Raw genomic sequence first — 25923 nt, 5'->3', positions numbered from 1 at the left:
AGTGAGAGAGGGGGGGCAAGAGACATATAGAAAAGAGTGAGAGAGGGGGAGAGAGACATATAGAAAAGAGTGAGAGGGGGGGAGAGAGACATATAGAAAAGAGTGAGAGGGGGGGAGAGAGAGACATATAGAAAAGAGTGAGAGAGGAGGGAAGAGAGACATATAGAAAAGAGTGAGAGGGGGGGAGAGAGAGACATATAGAAAAGAGTGAGAGAGGAGGGAAGAGAGACATATAGAAAAGAGTGAGAGAGGGGGAGAGAGACATATAGAAAAGAGTGAGAGAGGGGGAGAGAGACATATAGAAAAGAGTGAGAGATGGGGAGAGAGACATATAGAAAAGAGTGAGAGGGGGGGAGAGAGAGACATATAGAAAAGAGTGAGAGAGGAGGGAAGAGAGACATATAGAAAAGAGTGAGAGAGGGGGGAGAGAGACATATAGAAAAGAGTGAGAGGGGGAGAGAGACATATAGAACAGAGTGAGAGAGGGGGAGAGAGACATATAGAAAAGAGTGAGAGGGGGGAGAGAGAGACATATAGAAAAGAGTGAGAGAGGAGGGAGAGAGACATATAGAACAGAGTGAGAGAGGGGGAGAGAGACATATAGAAAAGAATGAGAGAGGGGGGGAGAGAGACATATAGAAAAGAGTGAGAGAGAGGGGAGAGAGACATATAGAAAAGAGTGAGAGAGGGGGGAGAGAGACATATAGAAAGGAGTGAGAAAGGGGGAGAGAGACATATAGAAAAGAGTGAGAGAGGGGGAGAGAGACATATAGAAAAGAATGAGAGAGGGGGGGAGAGAGACATATAGAAAAGAGTGAGAGAGGGGGGAGAGAGACATAGAAAATAATGAGAGAGGGGGGGAGAGAGAGACATATAGAAAAGAGTGAGAGAGGAGGGAAGAGAGACATATAGAAAAGAGTGAGAGAGGGGGAGAGAGACATATAGAAAAGAGTGAGAGGGGGGGAGAGAGAGACATATAGAAAAGAGTGAGAGAGGAGGGAAGAGAGACATATAGAAAAGAGTGAGAGAGGGGGAGAGAGACATATAGAAAAGAGTGAGAGAGGGGGGAGAGAGACATAGAAAAGAATGAGAGAGGGGGAGAGAGACATATAGAAAAGAGTGAGAGAGGGGGAGAGAGACATATAGAAAAGAGTGAGAGAGGGGGAGAGAGACATATAGAAAATAATGAGAGAGGGGGGGAGAGAGACATATAGAAAAGAGTGAGAGAGGGGGGGAGAGAGACATATAGAAAAGAGTGAGAGAGGGGGAGAGAGACATATAGAAAAGAATGAGAGAGGGGGGGAGAGAGACATATAGAAAAGAGTGAGAGAGGGGGGAGAGAGACATAGAAAAGAATGAGAGAGGGGGGAGAGAGACATATAGAAAAGAGTGAGAGAGGGGGGGAGAGACATATAGAAAAGAGTGAGAGAGGGGGGAGAGAGACATAGAAAAGAATGAGAGAGGGGGGGAGAGAGACATAGAAAAGAATGAGAGAGGGGGGGAGAGAGACATATAGAAAAGAATGAGAGAGGGGGGGAGAGAGACATATAGAAAAGAATGAGAGAGGGGGGAGAGAGACATATAGAAAAGAATGAGAGAGGGGGGGAGAGAGACATAGAAAATAATGAGAGAGGGGGAGAGAGACATATAGAAAAGAATGAGAGAGGGGGGGAGAGAGACATATAGAAAAGAGTGAGAGAGGGGGGGAGAGAGACATAGAAAAGAATGAGAGAGGGGGAGAGAGACATATAGAAAAGAGTGAGAGAGGGGGAGAGAGACATATAGAAAAGAATGAGAGAGGGGGGGAGAGAGACATATAGAAAAGAGTGAGAGAGGGGGGGAGAGAGACATAGAAAAGAATGAGAGAGGGGGAGAGAGACATATAGAAAAGAGTGAGAGAGGGGGAGAGAGACATATAGAAACGAGTGAGAGGGGGGGAGAGAGACATATAAAAGAATGAGAGAGGGGGAGAGAGACATATAGAAAAGAGTGAGAGAGGGGGAGAGAGACATATAGAAAAGAGTGAGAGGGGGGGAGAGAGAGACATATAGAAAAGAGTGAGAGAGGAGGGAAGAGAGACATATAGAAAAGAGTGAGAGAGGGGGAGAGAGACATATAGAAAAGAGTGAGAGAGGGGGGAGAGAGACATAGAAAAGAATGAGAGAGGGGGAGAGAGACATATAGAAAAGAGTGAGAGAGGGGGAGAGAGACATATAGAAAAGAGTGAGAGAGGGGGAGAGAGACATATAGAAAAGAATGAGAGAGGGGGGGAGAGAGACATATAGAAAAGAGTGAGAGAGGGGGGGAGAGAGACATATAGAAAAGAGTGAGAGAGGGGGAGAGAGACATATAGAAAAGAATGAGAGAGGGGGGGAGAGAGACATATAGAAAAGAGTGAGAGAGGGGGGGAGAGAGACATAGAAAAGAATGAGAGAGGGGGGAGAGAGACATATAGAAAAGAGTGAGAGAGGGGGGGAGAGACATATAGAAAAGAGTGAGAGAGGGGGGGAGAGAGACATAGAAAAGAATGAGAGAGGGGGGGAGAGAGACATAGAAAAGAATGAGAGAGGGGGGGAGAGAGACATATAGAAAAGAATGAGAGAGGGGGGGAGAGAGACATATAGAAAAGAATGAGAGAGGGGGGAGAGAGACATATAGAAAAGAATGAGAGAGGGGGGAGAGAGACATAGAAAAGAATGAGAGAGGGGGAGAGAGACATATAGAAAAGAATGAGAGAGGGGGGGAGAGAGACATATAGAAAAGAGTGAGAGAGGGGGGAGAGAGACATAGAAAAGAATGAGAGAGGGGGAGAGAGACATATAGAAAAGAGTGAGAGAGGGGGAGAGAGACATATAGAAAAGAATGAGAGAGGGGGGAGAGAGACATATAGAAAAGAGTGAGAGAGGGGGGGAGAGAGACATAGAAAAGAGTGAGAGAGGGGGGGAGAGAGACATAGAAAAGAATGAGAGAGGGGGGGAGAGAGACATAGAAAAGAATGAGAGAGGGGGGGAGAGAGACATATAGAAAAGAATGAGAGAGGGGGGGAGAGAGACATATAGAAAAGAATGAGAGAGGGGGGGAGAGAGACATATAGAAAAGAATGAGAGAGGGGGGGAGAGAGACATAGAAAAGAATGAGAGAGGGGGAGAGAGACATATAGAAAAGAATGAGAGAGGGGGGGAGAGAGACATATAGAAAAGAGTGAGAGAGGGGGGGAGAGAGACATAGAAAAGAATGAGAGAGGGGGAGAGAGACATATAGAAAAGAGTGAGAGAGGGGGAGAGAGACATATAGAAATGAGTGAGAGGGGGGGAGAGAGACATATAAAAGAATGAGAGAGGGGGAGAGAGACATATAGAAAAGAGTGAGAGAGGGGGAGAGAGACATATAGAAAAGAGTGAGAGAGGGGGGAGAGACATATAGAAAAGAGTGAGAGAGGGGGGGAGAGAGACATAGAAAAGAATGAGAGAGGGGGAGAGAGACATATAGAAAAGAGTGAGAGAGGGGGAGAGAGACATATAGAAAAGAGTGAGAGAGGGGGGAGAGAGACATAGAAAAGAATGAGAGAGGGGGAGAGAGACATATAGAAAAGAATGAGAGAGGGGGGGAGAGAGACATATAGAAAAGAATGAGAGAGGGGGAGAGAGACATATAGAAAAGAGTGAGAGAGGGGGGGAGAGAGACATAGAAAAGAATGAGAGAGGGGGAGAGAGACATATATAAAAGAGTGAGAGAGGGGGAGAGAGACATATAGAAAAGAGTGAGAGAGGGGGAGAGAGACATATAGAAAAGAATGAGAGAGGGGGGAGAGAGACATAGAAAAGAATGAGAGAGGGGGAGAGAGACATATAGAAAAGAGTGAGAGAGGGGGAGAGAGACATATAGAAACGAGTGAGAGGGGGGAGAGAGACATATAAAAGAATGAGAGAGGGGGAGAGAGACATATAGAAAAGAGTGAGAGAGGGGGAGAGAGACATATAGAAAAGAGTGAGAGGGGGGGAGAGAGAGACATATAGAAAAGAGTGAGAGAGGAGGGAAGAGAGACATATAGAAAAGAGTGAGAGAGGGGGAGAGAGACATATAGAAAAGAGTGAGAGAGGGGGGAGAGAGACATAGAAAAGAATGAGAGAGGGGGAGAGAGACATATAGAAAAGAGTGAGAGAGGGGGAGAGAGACATATAGAAAAGAGTGAGAGAGGGGGAGAGAGACATATAGAAAAGAATGAGAGAGGGGGGGAGAGAGACATATAGAAAAGAGTGAGAGAGGGGGGGAGAGAGACATATAGAAAAGAGTGAGAGAGGGGGAGAGAGACATATAGAAAAGAATGAGAGAGGGGGGGAGAGAGACATATAGAAAAGAGTGAGAGAGGGGGGGAGAGAGACATAGAAAAGAATGAGAGAGGGGGGAGAGAGACATATAGAAAAGAGTGAGAGAGGGGGGGAGAGACATATAGAAAAGAGTGAGAGAGGGGGGGAGAGAGACATAGAAAAGAATGAGAGAGGGGGGGAGAGAGACATAGAAAAGAATGAGAGAGGGGGGGAGAGAGACATATAGAAAAGAATGAGAGAGGGGGGAGAGAGACATATAGAAAAGAATGAGAGAGGGGGGGAGAGAGACATATAGAAAAGAATGAGAGAGGGGGGGAGAGAGACATAGAAAAGAATGAGAGAGGGGGAGAGAGACATATAGAAAAGAATGAGAGAGGGGGGGAGAGAGACATATAGAAAAGAGTGAGAGAGGGGGGGAGAGAGACATAGAAAAGAATGAGAGAGGGGGAGAGAGACATATAGAAAAGAGTGAGAGAGGGGGAGAGAGACATATAGAAAAGAATGAGAGAGGGGGGGAGAGAGACATATAGAAAAGAGTGAGAGAGGGGGGGATAGAGACATAGAAAAGAGTGAGAGAGGGGGGGAGAGAGACATAGAAAAGAATGAGAGAGGGGGGGAGAGAGACATAGAAAAGAATGAGAGAGGGGGGGAGAGAGACATATAGAAAAGAATGAGAGAGGGGGGGAGAGAGACATATAGAAAAGAATGAGAGAGGGGGGGAGAGAGACATATAGAAAAGAATGAGAGAGGGGGGGAGAGAGACATAGAAAAGAATGAGAGAGGGGGAGAGAGACATATAGAAAAGAATGAGAGAGGGGGGGAGAGAGACATATAGAAAAGAGTGAGAGAGGGGGGGAGAGAGACATAGAAAAGAATGAGAGAGGGGGAGAGAGACATATAGAAAAGAGTGAGAGAGGGGGAGAGAGACATATAGAAAAGAATGAGAGAGGGGGGAGAGAGACATATAGAAAAGAGTGAGAGAGGGGGGGAGAGAGACATAGAAAAGAATGAGAGAGGGGGAGAGAGACATATAGAAAAGAGTGAGAGAGGGGGAGAGAGACATATAGAAATGAGTGAGAGGGGGGAGAGAGACATATAAAAGAATGAGAGAGGGGGAGAGAGACATATAGAAAAGAGTGAGAGAGGGGGAGAGAGACATATAGAAAAGAGTGAGAGAGGGGGAGAGAGACATATAGAAAAGAGTGAGAGAGGGGGGAGAGACATATAGAAAAGAGTGAGAGAGGGGGGGAGAGAGACATAGAAAAGAATGAGAGAGGGGGAGAGAGACATATAGAAAAGAGTGAGAGAGGGGGAGAGAGACATATAGAAAAGAGTGAGAGAGGGGGGAGAGAGACATAGAAAAGAATGAGAGAGGGGGAGAGAGACATATAGAAAAGAATGAGAGAGGGGGGGAGAGAGACATATAGAAAAGAATGAGAGAGGGGGAGAGAGACATATAGAAAAGAGTGAGAGAGGGGGGGAGAGAGACATAGAAAAGAATGAGAGAGGGGGAGAGAGACATATATAAAAGAGTGAGAGAGGGGGAGAGAGACATATAGAAAAGAGTGAGAGAGGGGGAGAGAGACATATAGAAAAGAATGAGAGAGGGGGGGAGAGAGACATATAGAAAAGAGTGAGAGAGGGGGGAGAGAGACATAGAAAAGAATGAGAGAGGGGGGAGAGAGACATATAGAAAAGAATGAGAGAGGGGGAGAGAGACATATAGAAAAGAGTGAGAGAGGGGGAGAGAGACATATAGAAAAGAGTGAGAGGGGGGAGAGAGACATAGAAAAGAATGAGAGAGGGGGAGAGAGACATATAGAAAAGAGTGAGAGAGGGGGAGAGAGACATATAGAAAAGAGTGAGAGAGGGGGAGAGAGACATATAGAAAAGAGTGAGAGAGGGGGGCAAGAGACATATAGAAAAGAGTGAGAGAGGGGGAGAGACATATAGAAAAGAGTGAGAGAGGGGGGGAGAGACATATAGAAAAGAATGAGAGAGGGGGAGAGAGACATATAGAAAAGAATGAGAGAGGGGGGGAGAGAGACATATAGAAAAGAGTGAGAGAGGGGGGGAGAGAGACATATAGAAAAGAGTGAGAGAGGGGGAGAGAGACATATAGAAAAGAATGAGAGAGGGGGGAGAGAGACATATAGAAAAGAGTGAGAGAGGGGGGGAGAGAGACATAGAAAAGAATGAGAGAGGGGGGGAGAGAGACATATAGAAAAGAGTGAGAGAGGGGGGGAGAGAGACATATAGAAAAGAGTGAGAGAGAGGGGAGAGAGACATATAGAAAAGAGTGAGAGAGGGGGGGAGAGAGACATATAGAAAAGAGTGAGAGAGGGGGAGAGAGAGACATATAGAAAAGAGTGAGAGAGGGGGGTGAGAGACATATAGAAAAGAGTGAGAGAGGGGGGGAGAGAGAGACATAGAAAAGAATGAGAGAGGGGGGAGAGAGACATATAGAAAAGAATGAGAGATGGGGGGAGAGAGACATATAGAAAAGAGTGAGAGAGGGGGGCGAGAGAGACATATAGAAAAGAGTGAGAGAGGGGGGGAGAGAGACATATAGAAAAGAGTGAGAGAGGGGGGCGAGAGAGACATATAGAAAAGAGTGAGAGAGGGGGGCGAGAGACATATAGAAAAGAGTGAGAGAGGGGGAGAGAGAGACATATAGAAAAGAGTGAGAGAGGGGGGCGAGAGACATATAGAAAAGAGTGAGAGGGGGGGAGAGAGAGACATATAGAAAAGAGTGAGAGAGGGGGGCGAGAGAGACATATAGAAAAGAGTGAGAGGGGGGGAGAGAGAGACATATAGAAAAGAGTGAGAGAGGGGGGCGAGAGAGACATATAGAAAAGAGTGAGAGAGGGGGGCGAGAGACATATAGAAAAGAGTGAGAGAGGGGGGAGAGAGACATATAGAAAAGAGTGAGAGAGGAGGGAAGAGAGACAGAAGTGTTTACCATGCTCCAGGTACGAGGGTGTTCCTTCTGAGGGGTCTAGTCTCCTGGCCCGGCGACCGTGTTTAGAGTTGTTGTGTACAAAGATGTTGTCAGAGACAGAGAGGACATGACCGTCCACACTCACCGTGGTAGATACGACCACCTGGGACAGACAGGGACAGGAAACACAGGAGACATAGAGGAAAAGGGGACAGGGGGACAGACAAGGACACGTGAGACAGGACCTGAGAGCTTCCATCAAACAGCATTACCGTTGTGTCTAAAGAAATTATGTAAAATTAGGTTTTACGGTTCTCTCTCTCCCACCTGAAAGCGTCTCATGTCTCGTGGGTTCCCTGCGTTCTTCAGACAGTTCTGGTTGCACTTCAGGAAGAACTTGAGGAAGAACCTGGAGAGAGAGGAGACCAGAAAACAGTCTAACACTCATGCATCATTGCTTTTGGTTCCTGACTGAATAGAGCTGCATTTAATCAGATAGCAATGAGAGCAGCAGCGCTCTGTCTGTGTGTGTGTGTGTCTGTGTGCGTGTGTGTGTGTGGGTGTTTGTGTGGGTAGGCAGGTAGCCTAGAGGTTAAGAGCGTTGGGCCAGTAACTGAAAGGTCCCCGAGCTTGGTGAAAAACCTGTCGATGTGCCCTTGAGCAAGGCACTTAACCCTAATCGCTCCTGTAAGTCACTCTGGATAAGAGCGTCTGCTATATTACAAAAAATGTAAATGTACCACACAGGGTGATGTGATGCCTGATTGCAAACCTCTCGCCTGCAGCTTGCTGCCGATGGCTAGCCCTTGTGTTAAACCTGGAAGCAGATCTGCATGTACGCCTTCCCTTGCCAGTACACAGCCTCTTCTTCACCAAGACTCCTGCCAGGTCTCCTTGTGGCAACACGCGTTAACTGGACCTTCCTGCGGCTTCAGGCTAACTCAGAAGGGGATCTTGGAGCTGCAGTGGTCCCCAATGTGTGGTGCGCAGGCCCACATTATGTGGACACGCCCTGGCATCAGCCAACCACTGTCCCACTGCTTTGTGGGAAAGTCTGGGAAGACAAAGGCTAGGGGAGCTCACCATGAGACAAAAGCAACGTGCTGGCGACGTGTGACAGGTGGTCCTGTGACAGACTGGAGCTCCTGCAGCCTCCTGCAGCTGTGGGGAGGTGCTGGTCCTCTGACAGACTGGAGCTCCTGCAGCCTCCTGCAGCTGTGGGGAGGTGCTGGTCCTCTGACAGACTGGAGCTCCTGCAGCCTCCTGCAGCTGTGGGGAGGTGCTGGTCCTCTGACGGACTGGAGCTCCTGCAGCCTCCTGCAGCTGTGGGGAGGTGCTGGTCCTCTGACGGACTGGAGCTCCTGCAGCCTCTTGCAGCTGTGGGGAGGTGCTGGTCCTCTGACAGACTAGAGCTCCTGCAGCCTCCTGCAGCTGTGGGAAGGTGCTGGTCCTCTGACAGACTGAAGCTCCTGCAGCCTCCTGCAGCTGTGGGGAGGTGCTGGTTCTCTGACAGACTGGAGCTCCTGCAGCCTCCTGCAGCTGTGGGGAGGTGCTGGTCCTCTGACAGACTAGAGCTCCTGCAGCCTCCTGCAGCTGTGGGGAGGTGCTGGTCCTCTGACGGACTGGAGCTCCTGCAGCCTCCTGCAGCTGTGGGGAGGTGCTGGTCCTCTGACAGACTGGAGCTCCTGCAGCTGTGGGGAGGTGCTGGTCCTCTCACAGACTGGAGCTCCTGCAGCCTCCTGCAGCTGTGGGGAGGTGCTGGTCCTCTGACAGACTGGAGCTCCTGCAGCCTCCTGCAGCTGTGGGGAGGTGCTGGTCCTCTGACGGACTGGAGCTCCTGCAGCCTCCTGCAGCTGTGGGGAGGTGCTGGTCCTCTGACAGACTAGAGCTCCTGCAGCCTCCTGCAACTGTGGGGAGGTGCTGGTCCTCTGACAGACTGGAGCTCCTGCAGCCTCCTGCAGCTGTGGGGAGGTGCTGGTCGTTTTGGATTTTATTCTTGCCACCAGAGCCCATATTTCAACAGCAGAGAAGTGATGACAAGCACATCCCCCACATCACTTGAAATTATTTCATCACGCAGGTGTCCACTAATGCTCTTCAGCGAGTTCCACCTAGATTTCCTGCACCATTAAAGTCTCCTGGCGACATGGTGCTTGGTAACGGGGGCAAGATTGAATAATCAGGAAGCTCCTAGCCAGGCCCCTGCAGGGTAGCGGTACAGGGCTATTGGTCATCAGCAGCTGGGATTTGAGTGGCAGCTGCTCCAGACCCCTGTACGTCTGAGAAGACAATTTTAGGAACCACACTGCTCAACCCAGCTGGGGAAAGGCCTAGAAAAGGTGTCAAATATTGCCCACTCTAACTATCCTAGATAGTGCTACCGCACCTATCAGGACATTCCGTTTCAGCGGTTGAAAACAAATTAAGAAGAAATATGTCCCCTTACGACTATCAACATGGAACATAATGACTCTCTTGGACTCGAGCCATGACGCCGACAGGCCCGAAACGAAGGACTGCACTTATCGCAGCAGAGCTGAAGCAATATACCATCGTCATCTCTGTTCTCAGTGAGACCAGATTCCTGGGTGAAGGGTCGCTAAGGGAGGAAAGAGAGGGCTACACCCCAGAAGGGCGATATCTGCATGGTGTGGACGTTGCCTTGAGGAACTGCCTCCTGCCATATCTCACAGAAACACCAACTGGCATAAGCAAAATGCTAATGAAGTAATAGGATTACACAGCGTTGGTCATGCCAATGCAAATGGTTTGAGATTGATACGCCTCTGTGCTGAACATGAAGTCACCATCACCAACACCATGTTCCAAATGAAAAACAAATACAAAACTTCCTGGGTGCACCCTCGATCAAAGCATTGGCACCTCATAGATTACATGATTGTCAGGCGGATGATCTTAACCAAGCTCAGAAAGAAGGTTCACCCAGCCATCCTTAACCAAGCTCAGAATGAAGGTTCGCTGAGCCATCCTTAACCAAGCTCAGAATGAAGGTTCACTGAGCCATCCTTAACCAAGCTCAGAATGAAGGTTCACTGAGCCATCCATAACCAAGCTCAGAATGAAGGTTCACCCAGCCATCCTTAACCAAGCTCAGAATGAAGGTTCACCCAGCCATCCTTAACCAAGCTCAGAATGAAGGTTCACTGAGCCATCCTTAACCAAGCTCAGAATGAAGGTTCACTGAGCCATCCTTAACCAAGCTCAGAATGAAGGTTCACTGAGCCATCCTTAACCAAGCTCAGAATGAAGGTTCACTGAGCCATCCTTAACCAAGCTCAGAATGAAGGTTCGCTGAGCCATCCTTAACCAAGCTCAGAATGAAGGTTCACTGAGCCATCCTTAACCAAGCTCAGAATGAAGGTTCACTGAGCCATCCTTAACCAAGCTCAGAATGAAGGTTCGCTGAGCCATCCTTAACCAAGCTCAGAATGAAGGTTCACTGAGCCATCCTTAACCAAGCTCAGAATGAAGGTTCACTGAGCCATCCATAACCAAGCTCAGAATGAAGGTTCACCCAGCCATCCTTAACCAAGCTCAGAATGAAGGTTCACCCAGCCATCCTTAACCAAGCTCAGAATGAAGGTTCACTGAGCCATCCTTAACCAAGCTCAGAATGAAGGTTCACTGAGCCATCCTTAACCAAGCTCAGAATGAAGGTTCACTGAGCCATCCTTAACCAAGCTCAGAATGAAGGTTCACTGAGCCATCCTTAACCAAGCTCAGAATGAAGGTTCGCTGAGCCATCCTTAACCAAGCTCAGAATGAAGGTTCACTGAGCCATCCTTAACCAAGCTCAGAATGAAGGTTCACTGAGCCATCCATAACCAAGCTCAGAATGAAGGTTCACCCAGCCATCCTTAACCAAGCTCAGAATGAAGGTTCACCCAGCCATCCTTAACCAAGCTCAGAATGAAGGTTCACTGAGCCATCCTTAACCAAGCTCAGAATGAAGGTTCACTGAGCCATCCACCTCAAGAAGTAAAAAAAAAAAAAAAGCCTTTGCTCGACTTCAGGAAACAGAGACACTTAACAACTTATGTCACTCTCTAGCAGGAAAACTAGAGAACATTTAGACTGTCCTGAAGGTCCAATTGACAACAAATAGTCCTCCCCAAACACATCCCTCTCTGAGTCAGCAGCCCACTCCACTTTCCAAATGCACATGAACTGAAACACAAAAATACTAGGTGTAAACCATTTTTCCCTTTTGGTTTCATGAAATAAAAACATGTATCTCTCTCTCTTGTAATTACCAAGAGAAACACAAATGACTGTGGAAATTAATTTCTGCAAAATGGCTGCCAGGTCTCCTGGAGCCTGGCGGTGAAAAAAAGACGTGCACAACCACGCGCACGAGCACACACTCCCTGAGCCCGGCGGCTGAAAAGAGGTGTAAATAATTACAAACACAGACAGCATATCTGCGAACATTTTATGATCACAAACTTTCATGAGATTATGATGGGGATTATTTGTCACTTTAGTACAATTATCATCCTCCCACCCAGTTAAAAAAATAAACCAACCAAAAGCAACAAAGCAATAATAACGCAACTTTTCAGTAATCCCTGTCACACCCAAAATATTATTCCAACTACAACTACTTCAGGTAACAAGAAAACTTCACCCCATCTTAGAGTGAATTTCCAACAGTATGGAAGCCTCAAAGGGTCAATCCTCCGATCCACTGATCATGTATGAACTGTGAGTTTGATTTTCTGATGACAAAATCTAAATGCTCTTTCTCGTTCTCTTCTCTGTCTCTTTGTCTTAATCATGCTTTCTAACCTTATTTTCTCTCTCCTCTATTCTCTTCCTGTCTCTCTCCTCTATTCTCCTCCTGTCTCTCTCGTCTATTATCTTCCTGTCTCTCTCCTCTATTCTCTTCCTGTCTCTCTCCTCTATTCTCATACTGTCTCTCTCCTCTATTCTCATACTGTCTCTCTCCTGCATACTTTTTCTTTCTCTCTCTTCTGTTTGGTGTTTCTGTTGACAGGTGGTGTAAATGGCTATAGGTGAGAATATAGCTCAGCCCTCCTGATATCCCCCTCATCAGTTACACTATGTATGTATCTTTCTGTCTCTCTCTCTCCTTCTTTCTCTTTCTCCCTTTATCTCTCCTACTGCCCCTTCTCTGTCCTCCTCCTATCCTTCTCTCTAAGCTGTGTGCCATGTCATACTTCACTACAATAGCCTAGCATCGGTCTCCTAATCTAATTCATCAGATATGCATCCCAAATGGCACCCAATTTCCTACAATTTGCAATACTTTCGACCGGAGACCTATGGGCCCTGGTCAAAAGTAGTGTACTAAGTAGGGGATATGATACCTTTTTGGACACAAGCTAGGTGTTTCTCACTTTGCTCTACTCTGGGGTTAATAAAGAGATACAAAACCACTTCCCCCTGTCTGATACTGGACTGATGGAGCTGAGGGCTTGGAGTGTAGAGCGGATCTCTCTCCCTCTCTCTCTCTCTCTCTCACTCCCTCTCTCGCCCCCTCACTCTCTCTCTCTCTCTTTCTCCCTCTCTCGCCCCCTCACTCTCTCTCTCTCTCTCGCCCCCGTTCCCCTCTCTCTTTTCCTTTCTCTCTCTCTCTCTCTCCATCTATCTCTCTCCCTCTCTCCCTCTCTCCAGGTATCGGCCATGCATCACTGACACTTCATCTAGGAGACTTGTTTCCGTGGTGACCCCTCAACCTGCCATACGCACACACACACACACACACACACATTTGTAAGCCACTTGTTCCATCGGGCGGATGCTGTTAGAGTAGTCTGTAATGTTGCTCCCATCATGTCTATCTAAACTGGCATGATTAATTCAGCCACATCATCTCACTACACTGAAACATTCATCATCTGTCCCTGAGTGTGTGTGTGTGTTTGTGTCTCTGTGTCTGTGTGTGGCAAGTCTAGTGGTTTTGCCTCATTGTTAAATATTCTCTGCTCTCCTACCTGCCCAGGGAGAGCCCTGCCTGGGGAAAAGGAGTCCCTGTCTCCCCCTGGGCTGGAGGTTCCAAAGACACTTAGTCCATTCAGTTTCTTACATTTCATTCATTTTCATCTTTCTGAAAGCTCTTAAATGTCCTGAGCAATTTTACTGTAGTGGGATCGCTTAAGAGGACAGTCTGTGAACTCACTTAATTACTTTACTCAGTTAAAGGAAGGTCAATGAACTGCTGCAATGAAGCAGGGAAAAGGCTGGGCTCCATGCAAGGAATTTGTGTTACAATGACACCTCAGATCTCTATCTCCAGCAAGCTACAAGTCTAATACGCTTTTACGTCAATAATATGTGTGTTGGGTCAGTAGTGTTGTGTCGGTGGTGTTGTGTCAGTGGTGGTGTAGTGTTGTGCCAGTAGCTGTAGTGATCTGTCAGTGGTGTTGCGTCAGTAGCGGCAGTGTTGCGTCAGTAGCGGCAGTGTTGCGTCAGTAGCGGCAGTGTTGCGTCAGTAGCGGCAGTGTTGCGTCAGTAGCGGCAGTGTTGCGTCAGTAGCGGCAGTGTTGCGTCAGTAGCGGTAGTGTTGCGTCATTAGCAGTAGTGTTGCGTCATTAGCGGTAGTGTTGCGTAATTAGCGGTAGTGTTGCGTCAGTAGCAGTAGTGTTGCGTCATTAGCAGTAGTGTTGCGTCAGTAGCAGTAATGTTGCGTCAGTAGCGGTAGTGTTGCGTCATTAGCAGTAGTGTTGCGTCATTAGCGGTAGTGTTGCGTCAGTAGCGGTAGTGTTGCGTCAGTAGCGGTAGTGTTGCGTCAGAAGCGGTAGTGTTGCGTCAGTAGCAGTAGTGTTGCGTCAGTAGCAGTAGTGTTGCGTCAGTAGCGGTAATGTTGCGTCAGTAGCGGTAGTGTTGCGTCAGTAGCGGTAGTGTTGCGTCATTAGCGGTAGTGTTGCGTCAGTAGCGGTAGTGTTGCGTCAGTAGCGGTAATGTTGCGTCAGTAGCGGTAGTGTTGCGTCAGTAGCGGTAGTGTTGCGTCAGTAGCGGTAATGTTGCGTCAGTAGCGGTAGTGTTGCGTCAGTAGCGGTAGTGTTGCGTCAGTAGCAGTAATGTTGCGTCAGTAGCGGTACTGTTGCATCAGTAGCGGTAGTGTTGCGTCAGTAGCAGTAGTGTTGCGTCAGTAGCGTTAGTGTTGCGTCAGTAGCGGTAGTGTTGCGTCAGTAGCAGTAGTGTTGTGCCTATACCTCTCCCTCTTAATCAAACACATTAATAACTTCCTTCTAGACTCTGTCCTCACCTGCCCAGCCTCATATGGTCCACCAATCACAAAATAAGGAACCACGCATATATTAGCATACCTAATGAATACCTTCTCAATTTAATATGCAAATTCCCAGAGACATTAGCGAAATCTGTATGTTCTAAATGAATAAATTTGAATAGCAATTAGAGTAATCCTTTATAATTAATGAAAACTGTCAATTTTGGTTCAGGAGTAATTTGATTATTGTTATGATGGGACACTTAGTCAATTCATTGGATTGGTGGACTGGAGGGATACACACACACGCACTCACGCACACACACAGTCACACAAACACTCACGCAAACGTTCACACGCACGCATGGACGGATGTGCACACGGACGTACCCACCCACCCACACACACACACACACACAGACACACACACACACACACACACACACACACACACACACACACACACACACACACACACACACACACACACACACACACACACACACACACACACACACACACACACACACACACAGGTCAGAAAGTCCTTAGGCCTAATCTGACACACTCAGCTAAAACACCTGGTTAATGTTAGCAGAGCAGTTCTAGCCAATTACTCTCCCATATAACACACTGATCAGAACCAGACATGACACATCAGCTACAACAGGAGTCCATTCATGTGTGTTTTTCTGGTGACTGTGGGAGAGGGAGAGAAGAGGGGGGGATGTAAAAGGGAGAGGAGAGGGAGGAGGGGAGAGATGGAGAGAGAATAGAATAGAGAAAAGGGTAAGGTGTGGCAGACCAGAGGAGGAGAACAGGGGTAAGGTGTGGCTGACCAGAGGAGGAGAAGAGGGGTAAGGTGTGGCTGACCAGAGGAGGAGAACAGGGGTAAGGTGTGGCTGACCAGAGGAGGAGAAGAGGGGTAAGGTGTGGCTGACCAGAGGAGGAGAACAGGGGTAAGGTGTGGCTGACCAGAGGAGGAGAACAGGGGTAAGGTGTGGCTGACCAGAGGAGGAGAACAGGGGTAAGGTGTGGCTGACCAGAGGAGGAGAACAGGGGTAAGGTGTGGCTGACCAGAGGAGGAGAACAGGGGTAAGGTGTGGCTGACCAGAGGAGGAGAACAGGGGTAAGGTGTGGCCTGCCAGAGGAGGAGAACAGGGGTAAGGTGTGGCCTGCCAGAGGAGGAGAAGAGGGGTAAGGTGTGGCTGACCAGAGGAGGAGAAGAGAGGTAAGGTGTGGCTGACCAGAGGAGGAGAAGAGAGGTAAGGTGTGGCTGACCAGAGGAGGAGAAGAGGGGTAAGGTGTGGCTAGCCAGAGGAGGAGAACAGGGGTAAGGTGTGGCTGACCAGAGGAGGAGAAGAGGGGTAAGGTGTGGCTGACCAGAGGAGGAGAACAGGGGTAAGGTGTGGCCTGCCAGAGGAGGAGAACAGGGGTAAGGTGTGGCTGACCAGAGGAGGAGAACAGGGGTAAGGTGTGGCCTGCCAGAGGAGGAGAAGAGGGGTAAGGTGTGGCCTGCCAGAGGAGGAGAACAGGGGTAAGGTGTGGCTGACCAGAGGAGGAGAACAGGGGTAAGGTGTGGTCTGCCAGAGGAGGAGAACAGGGGTAAGGTGTGGCTGACCAGAGGAGGAGAAGAGGGGTAAGGTGTGGCCTGCCAGAGGAGGAGAACAGGGGTAAGGTGTGGCTGACCAGAGGAGGAGAACAGGGGTAAGGTGTGGCCTGCCAGAGGAGGAGAACAGGGGTAAGGTGTGGCCTGCCAGAGGAGGAGAAGAGGGGTAAGGTGTGGCTGACCAGAGGAGGAGAAGAGGGGTAAGGTGTGGCTGACCAGAGGAGGAGAACAGGGGTAAGGTGTGGCAGACCAGAGGAGGAGAAGAGGGGTAAGGTGTGGCTGACCAGAGGAGGAGAACAGGGGTAAGGTGTGGCTGACCAGAGGAGGAGAACAGGGGTAAGGTGTGGCAGACCAGAGGAGGAGAAGAGGGGTAAGGTGTGGCAGACCAGAGGAGGAGAACAGGGGTAAGGTGTGGCTGACCAGAGGAGGAGAAGAGGGGTAAGGTGTGGCTAGCCAGAGGAGGAGAACAGGGGTAAGGTGTGGTAGACCAGAGGAGGAGAACAGGGGTAAGGTGTGGCTGACCAGAGGAGGAGAACAGGGGTAAGGTGTGGCAGACCAGAAGAGGAGAAGAGGGGTAAGGTGTGGCTGACCAGAGGAGGAGAACAGGGGTAAGGTGTGGCAGACCAGAGGAGGAGAAGAGGGGTAAGGTGTGGCTGACCAGAGGAGGAGAACAGGGGTAAGGTGTGGCTGACCAGAGGAGGAGAAGAGAGGTAATGTGTGGCAGACCAGAGGAGGAGAAGAGGGGTAAGGTGTGGTAGACCAGAGGAGGAGAAGAGAGGTAATGTGTGGCAGACCAGAGGAGGAGAAGAGGGGTAAGGTGTGGTAGACCAGAGGAGGAGAAGAGGGGTAAGGTGTGGCTGACCAGAGGAGGAGAAGAGGGGTAAGGTGTGGCTGACCAGAGGAGGAGAACAGGGGTAAGGTGTGGCCTGCCAGAGGAGGAGAAGAGGGGTAAGGTGTGGCCTGCAAGAGGAGGAGAAGAGAGGTAAGGTGTGGCCTGCCAGAGGAGGAGAAGAGAGGTAAGGTGTGGCCTGCCAGAGGAGGAGAAGAGAGGTAAGGTGTGGCCTGCCAGAGGAGGAGAAGGGGGAGAAGAGGGGAAGACAGGGGAAGGGGGTGAAGTGTAGAGGGGTGAGGCAGGAGGAGGATGGAGGAAGGGGACAGGGGGAAAGGGAGAGGGGGTGATAGCGACAGACAGGTGACATTACCCTGTGTCATGGCTGGACGGACAGAGGGGCAGAGGGACAGACAGGTGATATTACCTTCCATCATGGCTGGATGGACAGAGGGACAGAGACCAAGCTGGTTATCCAAGCAGAGAAAAGTCAGTCACACGCACAAAGAGCTTTGGGACAAAGCTGTGTGTCTGTGTGTGTGGGTGTGTGCGTGCGTGTGTGTGTGCGGATGTGTTTGCGTGGCAGCGTGTGTGTGTGTACCCATTTCGAGGTTACATTTCCCATCCTTCCTTTCAAGGGTTCTCAAAAAACTCCAAGACATGAAACATAAATCTCCATCTCACACACACACTCTGTCAAATACTCTGTCACACACTCTGTCACACACTCTGTCACACACACCCTCACACACACCCTCACACACACTCTGTCACACACTCTGTCACACACTCTGTCACACACTCACTCACACACTCTGTCACACACTCTGTCACACACTCTGTCACACACACCCTCACACACACCCTCACACACACTCTGTCACACACTCTGTCACACACTCTGTCACACACTCTGTCACACACTCACTCACACACTCTGTCACACACTCTGTCACACACTCTGTCACACACTCACTCACACACTCTGTCACACACTCTGTCACACACACACTCTGTCACACACTCTGTCACACACACACTCTGTCACACACTCTGTCACTGAAACACACTCCAGACACACCAATTTACACAGCAACTGTTATTTATTTAACACACACACATAAAGTATGTGCGTGTGTGTGTCCTTATTCTCCAGTAGCTGCCAAACTACTGGACAGTGAAAAGTCACTTTCCACACAATGTGACAAAGCATCAGTTTGATATGATAGTAACCCTGGTTACCCTCAGGTCTGAGATGGAAGGAAGATGAGCTTCCATAGACCTGTCTCTAAAAACAAAGGAAGAGAGAAACCATCACTCTCCATGTCTTACCCTTCCCCGTGTCTTAGAGAGAAACCATCACTCTCCATGTCTTACCCTAACCCGTGTCTTAGAGAGAAACCATCACTCTCCATGTCTTACCCTTCCCCGTGTCTTAGAGAGAAACCATCACTCTCCCATGTCTTACCCTAACCCGTGTCTTAGAGAGAAACCATCACTCTCCATGTCTTACCCTAACCCGTGTCTTAGAGAGAAACCATCACTCTCCATGTCTTACCCTAACCCGTGTCTTAGAGAGAAACCATCACTCTCCATGTCTTACCCTAACCCGTGTCTTAGAGAGAAACCATCACTCTCCCATCTCTTACCCTTCCCCGTGTCTTAGAGAGAAACCATCACTCTCCCATGTCTTACCCTAACCCGTGTCTTAGAGAGAAACCATCACTCTCCATGTCTTACCCTAACCCGTGTCTTAGAGAGAAACCATCACTCTCCATGTCTTACCCTAACCCGTGTCTTAGAGAGAAACCATCACTCTCCATGTCTTACCCTAACCCGTGTCTTAGAGAGAAACCATCACTCTCCATGTCTTACCCTAACCCGTGTCTTAGAGAGAAACCATCACTCTCCCATGTCTTACCCTAACCTGTGTCTTAGAGAGAAACCATCACTCTCCCATGTCTTACCCTAACCCGTGTCTTAGAGAGAAACCATCACTCTCCATGTCTTACCCTAACCCGTGTCTTAGAGAGAACCCATCACGCTCCCATGTCTTACCCTAACCCGTGTTTTAGAGAGACACCATCACTCTCCCATGTCTTACCCTAACCCGTGTCTTAGAGAGAAACCATCACTCTCCCATGTCTTACCCTAACCCGTGTCTTAGAGAGAAACCATCACTCTCCCATGTCTTACCCTAACCCGTGTCTTAGAGAGAAACCATCACTCTCCATGTCTTACCCTAACCCGTGTCTTAGAGAGAAACCATCACTCTCCATGTCTTACCCTAACCTGTGTCTTAGAGAGAACCCATCACTCTCCCATGTCTTACCCTAACCTGTGTTTTAGAGAGAAACCATCACTCTCCCATGTCTTACCCTAACCCGTGTCTTAGAGAGAAACCATCACTCTCCATGTCTTACCCTAACCCGTGTCTTAGAGAGAAACCATCACTCTCCCATGTCTTACCCTAACCCGTGTCTTAGAGAGAAACCATCACTCTCCCATGTCCCATGTCTCAGAACTCATCACTCTCCCATGTCTTACGCTTCCCCGTGTCTTAGAGAGAAACCATCACTCTCCATGTCTTACCCTAACCCGTGTCTTAGAGAGAAACCATCACTCTCCATGTCTTACCCTAACCCGTGTCTTAGAGAGAAACCATCACTCTCCCATGTCTTACCCTAACCCGTGTCTTAGAGAGAAACCATCACTCTCCCATGTCTTACCCTAACCCGTGTCTTAGAGAGAAACCATCACTCTCCCATGTCTTACCCTAACCCGTGTCTTAGAGAGAAACCATCACTCTCCCATGTCTTACCCTAACCTGTGTCTTAGAGAGAACCCATCACTCTCCCATGTCTTACCCTTCCCCGTGTCTTAGAGAGAACCCATCACTCTCCCATGTCTTACCCTAACCCGTGTCTTAGAGAGAAACCATCACTCTCCCATGTCTTACCCTAACCCGTGTCTTAGAGAGAAACCATCACTCTCCATGTCTTACCCTAACCCGTGTCTTAGAGAGAAACCATCACTCTCCCATGTCTTACCCTAACCTGTGTCTTAGAGAGAAACCATCACTCTCCCATGTCTTACCCTAACCCGTGTCTTAGAGAGAAACCATCACTCTCCATGTCTTACCCTAACCCGTGTCTTAGAGAGAAACCATCACTCTCCATGTCTTACCCTAACCCGTGTCTTAGAGAGAAACCATCACTCTCCCATGTCTTACCCTTCCCCGTGTCTTAGAGAGAAACCATCACTCTCCATGTCTTACCCTAACCCGTGTCTTAGAGAGAAACCATCACTCTCCCATGTCTTACCCTAACCCGTGTCTTAGAGAGAAACCATCACTCTCCCATGTCTTCCCCTTCCCCGTGTCTTAGAGAGAAACCATCACTCTCCCATGTCTTACCCTAACCCGTGTCTTAGAGAGAAACCATCACTCTCCCATGTCTTACCCTTCCCCGTGTCTTAGAGAGAAACCATCACTCTCCCATGTCTTACCCTTCCCCGTGTCTTAGAGAGAAACCATCACTCTCCCATGTCTTACCCTTCCCCGTGTCTTAGAGAGAAACCATCACTCTCCCATGTCTTACCCTTCCCCGTGTCTTAGAGAGAAACCATCACTCTCCCATGTCTTACCCTTCCCCGTGTCTTAGAGAGAACACATCACTCTCCCATGTCTTACCCTTCCCCGTGTCTTAAAGAGAACACATCACTCTCCCATGTCTTACCCTTCTCTGTGTCTTAGAGAGAACCCATCACTCTCCCATGTCTTACCCTTCCCTGTGTCTTAGAGAGAACTCATCACTCTCCCATGTCTTACTCTTCCCCATGTCTTAGAGAGAAACCATCATTCTCCCACGTCTTAGAGAGAACCAATCACTCACCTATGTCTTAAAGAGAACCAATCACTCACCTATGTCTTACACTTACCCATTGCTTCGAGAGAACTCATCACTCTCCCATGTCTTACCCTTCTCCATGTCTTACTCTTCCCCGTGTCGTAGAGATAAACCATCATTCTCTAATTTCTTACCCTTCCATGTGTCTGACAGAGAACTCATCGCTCTCCCATGTCTTACCTTTCCCCATGTCTTAGAGAGAACTCATCACTCTCCCATGTTTTACCCTAACCCCTGTCTTAGAGAGAACCCATCACTCTCCCATGTCTTACCCTAACCCGTGTCTTAGAGAGAACCCATCACTCTACCATGTCTTACCCTAACCCGTGCCTTAGAGACAACTCATCACTCTCCCATGTCTTACCCTTCCCCGTGACGTAGAGTGAACTCATCACTCTCCCATGTCTTACCCTAACCCGTGTCTTAGAGAGAACTCATCACTCTCCCATGTTTTACCCTAACCCCTGTCTTAGAGAGAACCCATCACTCTCCCATGTCTTACCCTAACCCGTGTCTTAGAGAGAACCCATCACTCTACCATGTCTTACCCTAACCCGTGTCTTAGATAGAACTCATCACTCTCCCATGTATTACCCTTCTCTGTGTCTTAGAGAGAACTCATCACTCTCCCATGTCTTACGCTTCCCTGTGTCTTAGAGAGAACTCATCACTCTCCCATGTCTTACCCTAACCGGTGTTTTAGAGAAAACTCATAACTCTCCATGTCTTACCCTAACCCGTGTCTTAGAGAGAAACCATCACTCTCCCATGTCTTACCCTAACCCGTGTCTTAGAGAGAACCCATCACTCTCCCATGTCTTACCCTAACCCGTGTCTTAGAGAGAAACCATCACTCTCCCATGTCTTACTCTTCCCTATGTCTTAGAGAAAACCCATCACTCTCCCATGTCTTACCCTAACCCGTGTCTTAGAGAGAAACCATCACTCTCCCATGTCTTACTCTCCCTGTGTCTTAGAGAGAACCCATCACTCTCCCATGTCTTACCCTAACCCGTGTCTTAGATAGAACTCATCACTCTCCCATGTCTTACCCTTCTCTGTGTCTTAGAGAGAACCCATCACTCTCCCATGTCTTACCCTAACCCGTGTCTTAGATAGAACTCATCACTCTCCCATGTCTTACCCTAACCCATGTCTTAGAGACAACTCATCACTCTCCCATGTCTTACCCTTCTCTGTGTCTTAGATAGAACTCATCACTCTCCCATGTCTTACCCTTCTCTGTGTCTTAGAGACAACTGATCACTCTCCCATGTCTTACCCTTCCCCGTGTCTTAGAGAGAACTCATCACTCTCCCATGTCTTACCCTAACCGGTGTTTTAGAGAAAACTCATAACTCTCCAGGTCTTACCCTAACCCGTGTCTTAGAGAGAAACCATCCCTCTCCCATGTCTTACTCTCCCTGTGTCTTAGAGAGAACTCATCACTCTCCCATGTCTTACCCTAACCCGTGTCTTAGAGAGAAACCATCACTCTCCCATGTCTTACTCTCCCTGTGTCTTAGAGAGAACTCATCACTCTCCCATGTCTTACCCTAACCCGTGTCTTAGAGAGAAACCATCACTCTCCCATGTCTTACTCTTCCCTGTGTCTTAGAGAGAACCCATCACTCTCCCATGTCTTACCCTAACCCGTGTCTTAGAGAGAAACCATCACTCTCCCATGTCTTACTCTCCCTGTGTCTTAGAGAGAACCCATCACTCTCCCATGTCTTACCCTAACCCGTGCCTTAGATAGAACTCATCACTCTCCCATGTCTTACCCTTCTCTGTGTCTTAGAGAGAACCCATCACTCTCCCATGTCTTACCCTAACCCGTGTCTTAGATAGAACTCATCACTCTCCCATGTCTTACCCTTCTCTGTGTCTTAGAGACAACTCATCACTCTCCCATGTCTTACCCTTCCCCGTGTCTTAGAGAGAACTCATCACTCTCCCATGTCTTACCCTAACCGGTGTTTTAGAGAAAACTCATAACTCTCCAGGTCTTACCCTAACCCGTGTCTTAGAGAGAAACCATCACTCTCCCATGTCTTACTCTCCCTGTGTCTTAGAGAGAACCCATCACTCTCCCATGTCTCACCCTTCTCTGTGTCTTAGAGAGAACCCATCTCTTGCCTTTTGCTCTGTGATGTTGCACTAAAATAACGGCATGAGACAGAGACAGTATTCTGTTTAGCAAGATGTCTACTGACCACCAGTCTAGGACAGAAGTAAAGAGAGAGGGAGGGTTAACTTTGGGAGAGAGAAGGGGGAGGAGAGAGAAGGAGAAGGTGGAAATAGAGAGGAGAGAGAAGAGAAAATATTTATAAGCTGATTTGTGACAAAGAGGAGCAGAACAGAACACCTATCTCAGGTTGGCCTGGTTTCATAATAGTCCCAGTTGGTGTTATATAGAACGTTGCGGCCCCGCCCGCCTGTGGGGAAACAACCTGTGGTTACCTTGGATACCCAATTGTCTCACAGCAAAAACACAATTTTCTTGTTTTAGTCCCAACTACATTTAAGAAAAGTACATGTCTAAATATTACATTTCAACAAGCTCCCGAGCGTTCTCACTACCTAGAAAAACCGAATATATTAGGGCTTCCCTCATGCCACTTTTCATGATGGTACTAACGTTAGCCACGAGTGCTAGCTAGCTACCAACCAGAACATTAAGCTAGCCAACAACACATACAAAAGGACAAGAAATGTACAAGTACTGAGTGGAGTTTAAAACGGACTATACTAAACAAGGTAAATGTCTTACCTGTGATTAAATGTACATTATAAACTGGGTGGTTCGAGCCCTGAATGCTGATTGGCTGAAAGCCGTGGTATATCAGACCGTATACCATGGGTATGACAAAACATTGATTTTTTCTGCTCTAATTTTGTTGGTAACCAGTGTATAATAGCAATAAGGCACCTTGGGGGTTTGTGATATATCGTCAACATACCACGGCTAAGAGCTGTGTCCTAAGAACAGCCCTCAGCCGTGGTATATTGGCCATATACCATACCCCCTCTGGACTTATTGCTTAATTGAACAACACAGTCGCTTTTTGACATGTTTTGTTATTTCTGTATAACAAAGAAAATCGGCAACGCAGTTGGCTCTTCTACGACGGGGGTCAACGGGGGTCAACGGGGGTCAACGGGAAAGAATGTTTGTTTTCCCCAATGTGTGGGCGTGGTCAAGGGCAATTCCTTATTATTAAGTGAATATCAACTCAGAGTATGAGCTTGATTCTCATCTCACAGGGGATCCAACGGTGTATATCAACATCCTCTACACACACAGGTCTAAAGGGAGCTAATTAGTGGTACCAGTGTTGATCAACGCTGTAAGCCAATCCACTGCTTCGACACTAATTACATGTTGTTGGGTTTTAGCTCAGGTTTTCAGGCCAGTAGTCTTACTACACTGGGCGCTACCAGTGATAGGAGTAGCATGGAGTGAAAGGGAGGACTCAATTTCAATTTAAGGGGCTATATTGGCATGGGAAACGTGTTTACATTGCCAAAGCAAGTGAAATAGATAAAAAACAAATGTGACAAAAGTTCCAAAAGAATAAAGACATTTCAAATGTCATATTATGTCTATATCCAGTGTTGTAATGATCCCTCCCTCCCTCCCTCCCTCCCTCCCTCCCTCCTCAGTCGTCTCAAGAGTCACTTACAAAGTCAGAATGGGGCTCACGCCAGGCTCACTACTAGTGTGTGTATTTGTGTCCGTGTGTCAGAGTGTATTCAATAACACCTCACAACTGTAAGTTGATTAGAATATAATGGTCTGCTAAATGACCATGTATCGTATTGACTGAGTGTGTGTGTTTGTAAGACCCCTTGACAGTTTCCACATTTTGTTATGTTACAGACTTATTCTAAAATTGATTAAATATTTTTTTCCCCTCATCAGTCTACACACAATACTCCATAATGACAAAGCTAAAAAAAGTTTTTAGAAATGTTTGCAAAAAACAGAAATATCACATTAACATAAGTAGCATTAACATTAACATTGAAGCACCTTTGTCAGCAATTACAGCATTGAGTCTTCTTGGGTAGGATGCTACAAGCTTTGCACACCTGATTTGGTGACAGTCTCCCATTCTTCTCTGCAGATCCTCTCAAGCTCTGTCAGGTTGAATGGGGAGCGTTGCTGCACAGCTATTTCCAGGTCTCTCCAGAGATGTTCGATCGGGTTCAAAGTCCGGGCTCCGGCTGGGCCACTCAAGGACATTCAGAGACTTGTCCTGAAGCCACTCCTGCGTTGTCTTGGCTGTGTGCTTAGGGTCGTTGTCCTGTTGGAAGGTGAACCATAGGCCCAGTCTGAGGTCCTGAGTGCTCTGGAGCAGGTTTTCATCAAGGATCTCTCTGTACTTAGAGCCGTTCATCTTTCCCTCAATCCTGACTAGTCTTCCAGTCTCTCCCGCTGAAAAACATCCCCACAGCATGATGCTGCCACCACCGCGCTTCACCGTAGGGATGGTGCCAGGTTTCCTCCAGATGTGACGCTTGACATTCAGGCCAAAAAGTTCAATATTGGTTTCATCAGACCAGACAATCTTGTTTCTCATGGTCTGGGAGTCTTTAGGTGTCTTTTGGCAAACTTCAAGCGGGCTGTAATGTGCCTTTTTTTGAGGAGTGGATTCCATCTGGCCACTCTACCATAAAGGCCTGATTGGTGGAGTGCTGCAGAGATGGTTGTCCTTCTGGAAGGTCCTCCCATCTCCAGAGAGGAACTTTGGAGCTCTGTCAGAGTGACCATCAGGTTCTTGGTCACGTCCCTGACCAAGGCCCTTCTCCCCCGATTGCTCAGTTTGTCTGGCGGCCAGCTTTAGGAAGAGTCTTGGTGGTTCCAAACTTCTTCCATTGAAGAATGATGGAGGCCACTGTGTTCTTGCGGACCTTCAATGCTGCAGCCATATTATGGTACCCTTCCACAGATCATTGTCTCGACACAATCCTGCCTCGGAGCTCTACGGACAATTCCTTCGACCTCATGGCTTGGTTTTTGCTCTGACATGCACTGTCAACTGTGGGACCTTATATAGACAGGTGTGTGCCTTTCCCGTATCATGTC

At 48.1% G+C, this 25923-nt stretch overlaps 1 protein-coding gene across 3 annotated transcripts in view; it reads right to left on the bottom strand.

Moving 5' to 3' along the window:
* The window catches only part of LOC139574692 (transcription factor COE1-A-like), a 111431-nt gene that overhangs the window by 57336 nt on the left and 28172 nt on the right, over positions 1-25923 (bottom strand). For all 3 annotated transcript variants that reach the window (XM_071399498.1, XM_071399499.1, XM_071399500.1), the window contains exons 7-8: positions 7597-7678; positions 7291-7432 (exon numbers count right to left, since the gene is read on the bottom strand). In XM_071399498.1, the coding sequence (XP_071255599.1) occupies positions 7291-7432; positions 7597-7678 (224 nt within the window). The remainder of the gene's footprint in view (positions 1-7290; positions 7433-7596; positions 7679-25923) is intronic.

Source organism: Salvelinus alpinus, chromosome 4, assembly GCF_045679555.1.
Source record: "Salvelinus alpinus chromosome 4, SLU_Salpinus.1, whole genome shotgun sequence".
Classification (NCBI taxonomy): Eukaryota; Metazoa; Chordata; class Actinopteri; order Salmoniformes; family Salmonidae; genus Salvelinus; species Salvelinus alpinus.
Note: the sequence above shows the minus strand (reverse complement) of the source record. Positions and strands in the feature narration are given on the sequence as shown.